Raw genomic sequence first — 13,500 nt, 5'->3', positions numbered from 1 at the left:
GCAGCACCCGAGCTTAAACATCTATTCTAAGTACGTCAATACAAACATTCCCCATTAGCTTTGCTTGTCGGATCAACCAACATGGTGGTTGTTTCTTTGCTATTTATATCTCAAGAGATTTTGAGTCGTGGTTGCACCCAAGAATGCAACCCTGCAAGCAGTAGAATGATACTGCTCACAATTCAATTCAATTTCAGTTTATTTACACTTTTTTTTTTCAAATTTTATGAAATAGAATTACAAGAAAATGTATTTTAAATAATATTTAGAATTTTTACCATAATTAGGCATGTAATAGGTGTAATTGTACGACAGCCAAAGGAGCTAAAGCTTTCTATTGGCTGTCAAAATTTCCATTTAGGGTCAAAGAAGAAAAAAGAAAAAAAAACTACATAGGGTACAGGTACAAGAATGCATGTGCATGGCCTGAATTTGTTTTTCTATTTCTACTGGAAAATACTGAAAGCTACTATTAATTTAAACAAAATATTTAACGAATTATCCTAAATTAAGGAAATATGAGGGTCTACTAGATTATGACGGGGGGGGGGGGGGGGGTGGGGGCTGGGATAATGTCAAGTACATAGCATGATGGAATGATTGATTTTCGTCTAAATTTTATTTCTTGTCTGGAGCAATATGTTCTTCCATCTTTTGCAGTAAATTAGGATGTAATTTCTTCACTTCTTCCAATCCAGGAACAAAACGATCTCGGTAATCAAATCCCGGTGCGACAGCCTCGGATATCAACGTGAATGGTACTTCCCCAGGGAAGGTTTCATATTCTTTTAGCTCGTTCATCACACGAGCAGCCTTGAAATAACCACCTTTCACAGTTAACTGAGGAACTTGACCCTTCGACACGTCTTTTCCAACTATAAACTCTTCATATTTCCCTTCTGGAGAAACAGTGATGTACTGTACTGGCCATCCATCATGGAAAAAGTGAACTATATCGCTTTTATTCGAGTGAAGGTAGTTACGACCTCCCATGTCGTGGGACATCAAATAGTATATGATGGTAAGCAAACTTCTTGAACTGCCTTCGCGTTCAGATTCGACTTTCTCTTGTGAACGATAAGTCTCTGAGAAGTAACCACCTTCGTCAGATAGAGGCATCAGGTGGAGATCTTTGGCAATAATGTCTTTTCTGTTCATTTTGAAGCCCTTTGGTGTTTTTTGACGATATCTCGCTCGATTACTGAAGCCGTGACCCCCCGACGACTAGCGTAACACAGGGAACCCATGCCAGTTAGTTGTGATACGATCAAATTTTAATGTCTCCAGTTTTTACTATTTAAACACATGTTTCTTTGAAAAGTACTTTACAAAGTAAGAAAACTAACGTCCATCTCTTGTTAGCATTTTTGGTTCGAGAGATATTCAAGTTTTAAGTTTATGCTAACTATTTTAAGTTTTACGTTTATGCTAGTTGTGAGGTTTATGACGTCATGTTCTCAACTCAGTTTTTTTCTTCTTTTTTTTTTACATCTTTATAACTAAGATACATGTAGAGTGGTTTTCATAAACCCGTGAAATACAATTAGCTCATTGCCGACTATTAATTACACCCTAATTCTTTTGTTTTCTATCGTGATTTTCCGACTATTACACTCTAATTAGTGGACTTTGTTTCACAAGTTTTTAAAAACCACTCTATACAGATATAATATATAAGATATAATAGTAAAATAATTCGAAAAATGAATGTGAAAAACTACCCATTATAAGGGAGAGCGCGAACGGGACTGGTGCACTATCCAGGATTTTCGTTTTAGGAGCGTGGGTGCGCCCTTTGATTACAAAAATCGAACACCAGTAATGCAGTAGATATCAGCTCATCTAGATGGAGAGGGGTGCGCTCTCCCTGCACCCCTCCTCTAGATCCATCCGCCCCTGACATGGTCTTAGTGCAAAAGGGAGAACTTATACATAGCACTCAGTTCATGTCAATGATTCATTGTATCTTATGAATCATTATATCGACTGGGGACTGGGGAGGAGTAAAAAAAACTTCAAATGTCTGTGCCCAGCCCATGCAGTATTCGTGTTGTGTCAGTCATAAAGCGTAACGAATCATATCTACACACGATGATCAAGAGCTGAATGAAAATGGCTGCCAAAAGTGAACTAGTTTTCTTTGTCAATGGTAAAAAGGTACACGTTCATTCTTATTCAGAGTATTTTCGAGTATGTAGGAGGAATGTGCTTTTGTATATCTTTTAGCGACAGAAACGGCTTTGAAGAACGATGTGGGAGGAATAAATCTCCTATCTTCTGATGCTGTTCACTTAATTACCGTATCGAAACAGAACATATAGCTACTTTACAACTTGTTATTTATATATATATATTTATTTCTACTGTGTTTCTCAAAGTCTTTGAAGATTTATTGAACATAAGAATGAAAAAACATAAATCGACTAAAACGATTTATTTGTCTTATTATACCAATTATTATAATTGAAATCAACAGACTATACCTCCATAGTATTGACCCTATTGATCACAAGGCACTAGAAAACAGAAAAATTCGTGTTACTTTTATACCAAAATCTGTGCGAAGAGCTTTTTTGTGGTTTAAGAAATAGATAATATCAATATTTGCATTATTAGAGTGCTCACACTAAATCCGTGAAACAAATACTAATTTTTAGCACTAAATAGTGATAATTAAACAATAGAAAACAAAGGATTCTGTATGAAATAGTACTAATTAGTACTATTTAATGTTCACGGTTTAGTGCGTGCACTCTATATTTATAATATATAGTCCAGAAATGATTGAAAACAAACTGGTAAAACGATAATCATTGTACAAACATTTGTAGTTGAATTTCATTGTTCGAAACTCTATATGCTGCGAGTAATAATGACGTCCTGTTTTGAATTTTTCAACTTTTGTACGAGCAAAGTAGCCAGCTATGAATTTGGATAATAGAAATGCTAAAAGTTGCATCATTGTAAGCTGATGCGTTAGACCTAGTAAATTTAGCAGACGCATTAGGTCGAGTACTTGGTAACGGATTAAGCGTAACTTTTTAGAGTTAAAATGCAAATGTCTGAGTTCAATTTTTACGGTTCTGTGACCTTCTAGTCTCCCCAACAGCCGCTTTCAGTGTTGCCACGCAACGCTTTCTTTCAGCGTTGCGTGACGACAGTGAAAGCGGCTGTGGTGGAGACTAGTGACCTGCATGATTAGCTTCTTAGCTGAACTACTGAGCTAAAGCACAAAAACTCATGGCTATTCGATTATAGTGTGCTATATACAAACGCCAGTAAGCGGATTGACGGCGAGTGGGATCGGATTAGGTCTATAATGGAAAGTCAGATTTAAGGTTTAGGGATTATGTTTTGTCAATCCTAACTGCATTAAGAATAGTTAAATGTGTTTAACGGTGTTGCCAGTGAACCGATGATTGCGCATGGAAAGTAATTAATTAATTTTATTCTTTTATTTTTTCCAGAGGGTGGTTCGTTGTAGTGATGAACAAGGACGACAACCAGACATGCCTTTGGTGGTGTACCTGAGAGAAACTCGTATCCTTTGATCAAGACATCCATCATTGACATCATCACTAATAACATTATCATTTTCATCTTCATCATCATTTATCGTTCATCATCATCATTACTAACATTACCATCCTTACTCATCATCTTCACCACCACCACCACCACTGCAACACCAACACCACCACTGCACCACCACCACCACCCTGCACCACCACCACTTCAACCACCACCACTTCACCACCACCATCTTCACCCCACCACTTCACCACCACACACTTCACCACCACACTGCACCACCACTGCACCACCACTGCACCACCACCACCACCACCGCACCACCACCACCACTGCCACCACACCACCCCACCACTGCCACCACCACCACCACCACCACCACCCTGCACCACCACCACTGCACCACCACCACCACCCTGCACCACCACCCACCACCACTGCACCACCACCCTGCACCACCACCACCACCACTGCAACCACCACCACCCTGCACCACCACCACCACTGCACACCACCACCACCACCACTGCACCACCACTGCACCACCACCACTGCACCACCACTGCACACCACCACCACCACCACCACTGCACGATCCACGACCACTGCGACTAACACCACTGCACCGACCACCACCACTGCATCATTATCGCCATCCTCATCCTCCTCATAATCATTTTAAAAGTGTTTTTACTTTTTTTTTTTTAATGAGTTTGCATTAAAGTTGGTCTAGTAGGAAGCAAACAAAGCTGTGCCGAGGGAGGATGTGGCGCATGCGCAGTTATGCTTTCACGTTACAATCCTGAGAGCGACAAAATAAGGTAACTATAGAAACGTTTCTTAAATGAAGGGGGAGGGTGTAGAAAGGGCCTACGGCATGTTCTTGCAATTGACTTAACTCCTTGTCATTTAATCATAGTCATTTTTCCATCAATGCTTGTATAACACCACTGGCATCGGTGGATGGCCTGGCAATCACAACAGTGGAAGGCATTGGTAGTACCAGAACCCAAATCCATCCAGTACAAGTAAGAAAACAAATAATATATAATAACTGTATTATAAGCCTTGCGTGTTGATTGGTTGGGAGAGCGTGCTTCATGAAAGCACATAGCACGCGAGCTCAATTTGTGTTGTGTCTTTCATATCCAAAATAACTGTTATTGTTATTTGTATCTTATAAAAGAAATAAAACATAAAAACTTGCTTGCTGTGCTGTGCTGTGCTGTGCTGTGTGGAGTTATGAAGTACTTGGGGATTGGCAAACCACTCGAGAACCTAATGTCGAGAAGCACTCTTCTATACACGTCCTGCTTCTTTATAGTTGATTTTAATAAAGAGCATTCTAAGGCCGACTGTCCGACCGACCAACCGACAGACAGACAGACAGACAGATAGACAGATAGACAGACAGACAGACAGACAGTCCGTCCGACAGACCAGCTCGCCGATTGACTCCAAGTCAATGACTGATAATCGCGTTGCCATTGGTGTTTTTTATCATTCAGGAACGTATATCCAAAGCCCATGGTGTTCAATGTGGCTTCTGTACACCTGGTATGGTAATGTCCATGTACGCTGTTCTCAGGAACAACCCAACACCTTCACTGAAAGATATTGAGACTGCCATGGAAGGTATGAAAAACCAAACTTCCTTCCATCCTTCCTTCCATCCTTCCTTCCTTCCTTCCTTCCTTCCTTCCTTCCTTCCTTCCTTCCTTCCTTCCTTCCTTCCTTCCTTCCTTCCTTCCTTCCTTCCCACCTTCCTTCCTTCCTTCTTTCCTAGCTTCCTATCTTCCTTCCTTCCATCCTTCCTTCCTCCCTTCCTTCCTTCCTCCCTTCCTTCCTTCCTCCCTCCCTCCCTTCCTTCCTCCCTCCCTCCCTTCCTTCCTCCCTCCCTCCCTCCCTTCTTTCCTTCTTTCCTAGCTTCCTAGCTTCCTTCCTTCCACCTTCCTTCCTTCCTTTCATCCTTCCATCCTTCCTTCCTCCCTTCCTTCCTTCCTCCTTCCCTTCCTTCCTTCTTTCCTAATTCCCCTTAGCTTTTTTTCATGTAGCTCTCTCTAACACATGAGATGATGTAATGTATGTCTGCAATCATATGTGATGCCTAAGTTAATAAGATATTATGAGTTTCTATTTCTTATCTCAGGTCACCTTTGTCGTTGTACTGGTTATAGATCCATCTATGATGGCTTCAAAACATTTGCTAAGGTATTTAAGTGCAATAATGAGAACAGAAAGCTTTTATAGGACGGTATTACGTTACTTGTCGGCATTTAAGTAGGCGTTACCGTATAATGTATACACGTTTACCCTGGATTCATTGGTTAGACGTCGCGACTTCGGTATTCGAGACCTTTAGCACGACCTTTTGCTAGGTACCGCAAACCTCAAACTACAGGTCGACGGCAGGCGTTTTCCTTCAAACTTTCTACATTTAGCAAGGCGTCATAACGAACTCGTTGCTGGAAGAGCCGCCATATTGAATTCAATTGATGCTAAATGTTTCTCCACGTTTCTGGGCCCGATCTCTAGCGGTTAGCGTTAAACCTGATGCTTAAGGTCTCTCTATTTACCTACGCTGTACGTACAAACGCTGGATGGATGAAAGTACGTCGGCTTTACATCCACTTTTACCGACGTACTGATTTTTTTATGCAATAAAAGTTTAGTTTTATTCCGACCTTTAATTGTACAAAAAAACATCCATGTATTTTCTTGTTCAAGGACCTCTGTTGTCAGCGTGGCCCCTGCTCAGATGATTCCTCTTGTTGCAAGAACAAACCAGAATCTAAACACGATGTAAGTCCGATTTTTTTTTTTTTTTTTTTTTTTCGAAAGAGAGAGAGAGACCTCTTTTTCTAGGGTGTAATGTTTCCACAATTCAGACTTACGTGTCATTCTCTTGAGAATAAGATTCTGCTCATAGGCAACCGTTAAACAAAGAAATGCTACTCTATAGGGAATGACACGTGGTCTGAAGTGGGAAAACATTATTGTATTAGTTGTTTTGGACATTAATCTAAGTGTTTCTGTTCTTATATCCTTCATAGACATCGTGTTGCCTGTTTGACTTGAGTTCATTGAAGCCTTACGATCCATCACAAGAACTGATATTTCCCCCAGAACTTATGGTAAGAAAAGTAACGACCTTGAAATGGGCTACTTCGATGATACGGTGGCCATCTTGCCAGGGGGCAAAACAAAACATGAAAAAATATAGAGAGAGTTTCGTGTGTTTGTCTTTCTTTTATGGGTAAAGGTGATCGATGAGCCGTCTTATTCATCTTTTGTTGTATTCTCTTATGTTGAGCTGTTTATAACCCCTGGACGACCCATAATGCATTACGATTCAAGATAGCCACATCGTCAAAGTAGTCCATTGTCTTTACTGGAGCTCCTTTACTCCTTTTTTTTATTTATTTATTTATTTATTTATTTTTTAATTTTTAATTTTTTATTTTTTGCCCCTTCTACCATGTCACTATTACAATAAGCATGCACCAAAAATTCTGTTCAATTTCTAAATATTTTTTAATAGCTTGACAAGTCGACAAAGCCAAGCAGTCTAGATATCAAGGGGACCTTTGTGAGATGGTTGCGCCCTTCGTCGTTGAAAGAAGCTCTGGATCTGAAGAAATCTTATCCAGCGGCGATAGCTCTTGCCGGCATGATTGGAGCAGGTGATTATGATGACTATTGTTCCTGTATCTTCTAAGGAATCAAAAATTTTAATATGAAAGAATTTTAAAAACTATTATGGTATAGAGTCGGGGGTAAAACGTCATCTCGCTTCAGGCTTATGGGAAGCCATTTCAATTTTACGGCATGTCGTACCGTGTACGTGCTGCAGTTAGTCAGTACCGTAGCTTTCTCACCGTCATAGGTCATAGGAAAATTGCTCTAGCTAGTTAAGCATCAAAACTGATGACACTCTAGCGACCCAGCAAGGAACAAACAAACCTTGGACCACCTCTATTCAGTAATCAGGATAAATATGGAGACAGATAAAATAACATATTTTCATTATTAATCCCATTTTCAGGCTTTGGAAAGAATTCAAGTAAGGAGAACCCTACAACAGTCTTGTCACTCTCACACATCCCTGAGTTAAACGCCGTCAAAGTCGATGAGAAAGGAGTGACATTTGGTGCTGCTGTTTCTATGGCAACTTTGGAGTCCACTCTCCGTGATGTAATTCAAAGTTCTCAAGGTAACGTCCAGTAAGAGTATTTGTAAAACTTTATTTACTCTGCAGTCAAAAACCAACCAGAAAAAAGGATCATGTTGGATCAGTGCTGAGTGGTCTTATTTTACGAATTTCGTTGTTAATCTTTTCTTTCGTTTCTATTTGCAGAGAACAAAACCAGAAGTTTGTCAGCGATGCTCAAAATGGTTGCACTATATGGAAGCGTACAGATAAAACACGCAATGGTATGAATTCACTGTGAAAATGGTTTCTTTTGATTCAAACCCTTAGATTTGCCATTCTAATGACGCTCCCATTAGCTATTCTAAGGTTAAGGGGATAAACTGGGTCGAGTTGCCGTTGCATTGCATTTGGAGACATAGATCGATGGCGTCTAGATTTCGTCCCCAAAAAAGCAATTCCACAATGCATTGCAATGGCAACTCGACCAAAAGGTTTTTTCCTCGGCCTTGGAATGGCTTATATATCAAGAGAATATAAAGTAAGATCACTTCAGTCATATTCTCTTGCTTATATACAAAGATACGCAGTGGCGCGGCGCAGGGAGAGTTGCTGGGGCGCACGCGCGCGTTTTCCCGCCAAAACCACTGGATCCCACCAAGCCATCGAGTAAACCTTCTCGTCTTTTTTCTACACATGGAAAAGATAAAACTTCACAAATAACATAAAACCTCCCTCCTTTCACCGCTGGTATTCACTATTATCTAACCAGTATTTTATTATTTACAAAGTCAATTAGTAGCAATATTCTGCCTGCTTCATCGACATCCGACCTCAATACTGTTCTGATAGCCGTAGGAGCTCATTTAGTGGCAATCTCCACAGAAGGTAAATAATAGATTTTTAAAAAACATCAATAGGGCGGAAGGCTTTGCAACATCACGTGCCAGTGCCCATAACACATCTTTGACTGCCTGTGGTTAGATGGCATAACAATAAAATCCCATTGCTCTAGAGAATTGAATTCTTTCTCGTAAAACAATTGTATCGTTCCTGCCATCTAACATGGCTGCAGTCATGTGACGATATTCGAAAAGCCTCTATACGAGTAGCGTCACGTGCTGCTTGTGAATATATTGCCATAGTTTTTTTCAATTTGAATTTGTGAAAAAAGGAATCATAAATGTTCTGGGGTATAGGAAAATGTACAATAATAATCTTTTTATTCATACACGATAGGCTTTAAAGCTAGAAACTTGTGGGGCCGTGTATCCTCCACACGCGTTCCTTACTACATTTGAATATAAAATAATACCAAGAGAATATTCTCTTGATACTGATACTCTCAACTCACATGTCAATTTTTACGGACTGGAAGAAAACCGGAGAACTCGGAGTAAACCCTCGTAGCATAGAAGAGATCAACATCAAACAAACTCAACTCGCATACTTTCTTGGACGGGACTCCTGTTTTCTCTTTTCATGACAAGTGTCATTCCCTAGAGTATCATTTCTTTGTTTAATGGTTGCGCATGAAAAGACACATGAATATGGATACGACTCAAACAAAGAATCTTTTTGTCAGGAGAATGACACGTGGTCTGAAATGGGCAAAACACCCAAGTGGGTTTGATCCATTGATGAGAGGACTACTAAGGCGCCTTAGTAGCATAAACAACCCATGCTACACGACCTAGAGAAATGCTGGCAGTTCTCAGTTGTTAATTTGACCTTTATTTTATTTTAAGGACAAAAACGTACCATTTTGTGTGACGATAAATTCTTATTGTCTCCTGGTAAAACTTCTTTGGCTGATAATGAGATTCTGTTCTCCGTGCACATTCCATTCACTACTAATCCCGTAAGTTCAGTTACTTCTATATAAAATTTAATCGTAGGGTAGGCAAAGTATTCATGACCAGATCTCATCAAGTTTTTGATTCCTTATAAGTGGGAAATTTAGGGTAAGGACCAAAGACGCTATATATTTTTTCGTGCGAAAACGCATACTTTTTCCTCCATTTTGTGTTCTCCGGTTCGCGCTTTTGGCCACCCATAGCGAAGACATTTGAAAACGTTTCTAAAAGTGGAAGATTTCAAAAGTTGAACCGATCTTTAGCAACCACGACTCGCATTGTCACTAGCTATAGATCAGTCATCTCTCGTGCGAGCCAGTGACAGAAAACATCGATACATGAAAAGATATACTAAAATGGGACGCACTGATGCCAGTTGTCGTCTTTTGAGCTCTCTCAGGAATGATCTTATAATGACCAACTTTATTCAACGAGGGTGACCTCACATGTACACTGAGACCTTCCTATCTTCCTCTGATCCTTAAGACTGGAAGGCGTTCATGTTGCTTAACATTTTTCAATTGATTAATTGATCAAATTTTCAACAATATTCTTTCGTGTATTTTTCTCTGGCAGTCAGAGTATATATCCTTCTATCGCCAATCACGTCGCCATGCCAACGACACGGCCATAGTCAACGCTGCTTTCAGAGTTCATTTGGACAAGAAGGACAATGGATACAGTGTTGTGGATAGTATGATAGTGTATGGTGGTGTTGGTAGTACTACTGTAATAGCAAGGAAAGCAATGGAATCAATCAAGGGCAGGTGAGCTACGGCAAGGACACTCGATGCAAGTGTGTTGTGTGCGATGCAGAATGCAACGAAAGTTTAAAAATCGGCATCGTTTTGCGTTCCATGCGCCATTTTGAAAGGTAGCCGTGCCTTTGCATCGAAGCCAGACGAACGGTGAGCTTGCAATGATAGAGACTTGTGAATAATTGTCCAAGCTCACCGTTTTTCTCGCTTCGATGCAAAGGCACGGCTACCTTTCAAGATGGCGCAGAGAACTGTGGAAGGGACTATTGCCAGTGCTTAACAAATCTGTGGCCCTTTTCCTATGATCTTGTTATTCAGTGTTTTTTTACCTTTTCTAATTACTACACCCAATTTGTAAGCTTATACTACTTTGGGAGTCGTCCACAATCTATATCTGTTCTCTTTTTTTCCATTTTACTCAAACTCTTTAAATATTAATGTATTTGCACTTATTTACTTTGTATTCTATCAATCATTGGAAATAAGTTGCTGGAATTGAGATTGTTTTGTGTTACGCTAGTAAATGTTTTTAAAGAATCAGCATTCCAGTTTGGTATTTTTTTTAATAGGGCCTGGGATGAATCTATCGTTTCTCACGCCTTGACTCAACTCCAAGAAGAACTTGTACTCGCAGTAGATCTTGGACAAGTGGAATACAGACAATCCTTGATCCAAGGCTTTTTCTTCAAGTTCTACTCGGATGTGTCTAACGTAAGTAGCTGATGAAACATGTTGCGGTCTTTCCCTGGAAATATCCGGACTCACAACATCTAATAGGGTACTCCGGGATTTTGTACTCGCGTACCTCGACTCAATTTCCAGCATTGAACAATGGTTATAATGTCTCTTTACACTCTGTTTACTATACAACGTATTTGTGTATAGAAATAGCCCGTGGGGGGGGGGGGGGGGTGGATTGACGGGGTAAAAGTATCGATATGCTCGTCGGAAATTTTCAAAAATACCCCTAAAAGATACCGGAATTCCTTTAAAAGGGCATGGTTGGACGATTTTTAACCCCAAAAAGATACCAAAAATTGCCGAAATTCTAAATTTTGAATTTTAAAACCCTAAAAGATATAAAATCGCTGAATTTTATTACTCCTTAGAGATACGAGGAGCATACCCTATACTTTTACCCCGGAGTCACGAGTCACGCCCTCACCTCCCCCCCCCCCCCCTTCCCCCCACGTCACCCTCCCCCCTCCCCCTCCCCCCCAAGTCACTACAGACAGCCGGTACCAGTATATTGATTATTTCACTTGGCTCAATGCTGGTAAATGCCGTATGTTTATAGTATGGTTTGAAGACATTGACATTTGATATGATATTTCATCTAACCAGGTGATTACCAATGACCAACCTATGACGGAACAAGTATCTATTCCCTTCAAGAGTTCACAAACATTTGAGGTACAAATACCAATATCAGTAGGCATATTTCTTAATTGCTGAACACCAAATCTTATATATTCAAGTCAACCAAGATGGCGGCTATGAAGTCACATGCATAAAATCAAAGGCATGGCCGTCATGTTGGTTGAAATATTAAAACAAACCTAGACCAAATCTTTAGTTCAAGTTAGACAGCATGGCGGCTATATCGTCACATGCGAGGGAGACTACAGAATAGCACGCGCGGAATCATGTCGATTAATTAAGGCGTTTCCTTGGTATTCCATTGACACGTGCCCTTGAAAACTTTGCGTTTTCCAACATTGTCATGTAAACACGCTGATTGACGTCCACCAAAATGTTATATTGTCGTGCAGGAAATTTATCGATTCCGTGGGTGCTATTTAGAAGCACTGACAGCATCATTAATTGTACCGTATTATAACAGCGAACTTAGTTTACTCGTTTCGGTCATTTCATGTATAGCCAGCTGAAGACTCTCAGAAAGAAGAGGATATGATTGGCCGCCCTTTGGCACATACGACGGCTATTGAACGGGCAACCGGTGTAGCTCAGTTTGTCGATGATATTCCCCAAAGAAGAGGTAATTCCCAACGTCTCTTAAAAAAATACTACAACATTTTGGAAGTTTAGGTCCCATTATTCTAATAACGAACAGAACTGATTGTTATTTATTTTTTCAGGATTTTTATTCATAGTTTATTATATATTTGCTATTCTTAAATTGAAAACTGCCTTTAATTGATCGTATTTTAAATTTGATGTTTCTCTATTAAATTAAGGTGAATTATACATCGTCCGATTGCTGTCGGATCGTGCTCATGCTAAAATCCTGTAAGTACGTGTGAATTTTTTGAACCCTTCGTGCATGACTGAATGGCTTTTTGGATTTGGCGGGAACTTGAGCGTCAAAAACGCGTGCGCTCGCGTGTGACGTCAACCATACGCATAGTAAAGCGACAACCGGCCGAGTTCAAGAAATGTAGTTCCGTACAAATATCTTCTCTTCACTTTTTAATGACATGATTTGTTGTCCAATGTTTTAATTGTTAAAAGTGGGGGTTAAGATTTGAGAACATTTCCCCCTTTTTTATAGCTATTATATAGAGACTATACACCATCACTAAATCCGGCGCCCATAATACAGCTTGGAATGCCCGTGGTTAGATAGCAGAACAATAAAATCGATAAATTTTGCTCTCGATTGTATAAGTCCTGCCATCTAACATGGCTGCCGTCACGTGATGGTACAAAGCCTCTATTGGTACTAGTTTGTTCCGAAAACACGTCCCAACTTAAAACCCTTATTGATTGCTTGTTTCTTGTGTTTTTGTTATTAGATCCATTGATGTGACGGAAGCACTAGACATGCCTGGAGTAGAGGCAATAATACAAGCTAGTGATGTACCAGGGACTAATAATATTGGAGTCATACCAGACGAGGAAATCTTCGCCAAAGAAAAAGTACGATATAAAGTTGCCTCTACACGTGTTATCATTTCAATTTCTGTCGTCTATAACTTAAAAGTCTCGTAAAATGAACGCCACTCGGTTGGCTTAGTTGGTTGAGCATCGGACTTTCGTGTTGGAGGTCGTGGTTCGAGTCCTGGGCGGACCAATACTCAGGGTCTTAAAATATCTGAGGAGAAGGTGCTGCCTTTGTAATAACAACTTCAAATGGTTAGACCTTCACCTGGCTCGGAAGACCACGTAAAATGGCGGTCTCGTCTCTCCACACTACCTCACTGTGCAACGGAGGGACTGTAAAAGTACCACGAAGGACGTAAAG

At 40.2% G+C, this 13,500-nt stretch overlaps 2 protein-coding genes across 2 annotated transcripts in view; one reads left to right on the top strand and one right to left on the bottom strand.

Annotated features, from left to right (window-relative positions):
- Positions 1-557: 557 nt before the first annotated feature.
- Positions 558-1,211, bottom strand: LOC116306788 (uncharacterized). Its single transcript, XM_031716882.2, has one exon. It carries the CDS (start codon positions 1,156-1,158, stop codon positions 619-621), a length of 540 nt encoding a protein of 179 aa, XP_031572742.1. The 5' UTR covers positions 1,159-1,211; the 3' UTR covers positions 558-618.
- An 802-nt stretch (positions 1,212-2,013) lies between these two features.
- LOC116306789 (xanthine dehydrogenase/oxidase) overlaps positions 2,014-13,500 on the top strand; it is a 24,836-nt gene continuing 13,349 nt past the window's right edge. The window contains exons 1-19 of the mRNA XM_089029079.1: positions 2,014-2,157; positions 3,468-3,540; positions 4,256-4,352; positions 4,451-4,559; positions 5,040-5,166; positions 5,681-5,742; positions 6,259-6,333; positions 6,585-6,665; positions 7,073-7,214; positions 7,577-7,744; positions 7,889-7,965; positions 8,473-8,569; positions 9,430-9,542; positions 10,114-10,304; positions 10,865-11,006; positions 11,640-11,708; positions 12,177-12,294; positions 12,494-12,545; positions 13,052-13,175. Coding sequence (XP_088885205.1) covers positions 2,107-2,157; positions 3,468-3,540; positions 4,256-4,352; positions 4,451-4,559; positions 5,040-5,166; positions 5,681-5,742; positions 6,259-6,333; positions 6,585-6,665; positions 7,073-7,214; positions 7,577-7,744; positions 7,889-7,965; positions 8,473-8,569; positions 9,430-9,542; positions 10,114-10,304; positions 10,865-11,006; positions 11,640-11,708; positions 12,177-12,294; positions 12,494-12,545; positions 13,052-13,175 — 1,968 coding nt within the window. The 5' untranslated portion in view covers positions 2,014-2,106. The remainder of the gene's footprint in view (positions 2,158-3,467; positions 3,541-4,255; positions 4,353-4,450; positions 4,560-5,039; positions 5,167-5,680; positions 5,743-6,258; positions 6,334-6,584; positions 6,666-7,072; positions 7,215-7,576; positions 7,745-7,888; positions 7,966-8,472; positions 8,570-9,429; positions 9,543-10,113; positions 10,305-10,864; positions 11,007-11,639; positions 11,709-12,176; positions 12,295-12,493; positions 12,546-13,051; positions 13,176-13,500) is intronic.

The sequence above is a fragment of the Actinia tenebrosa genome, unplaced genomic scaffold, assembly GCF_029948245.1.
Source record: "Actinia tenebrosa isolate PJP-AT-01 unplaced genomic scaffold, QUT_ActTen_1.0 PGA_scaffold13__45_contigs__length_12533684, whole genome shotgun sequence".
Lineage (NCBI taxonomy): Eukaryota > Metazoa > Cnidaria > Anthozoa > Actiniaria > Actiniidae > Actinia > Actinia tenebrosa.
This window is presented reverse-complemented; position numbering and strand designations above follow the sequence as displayed.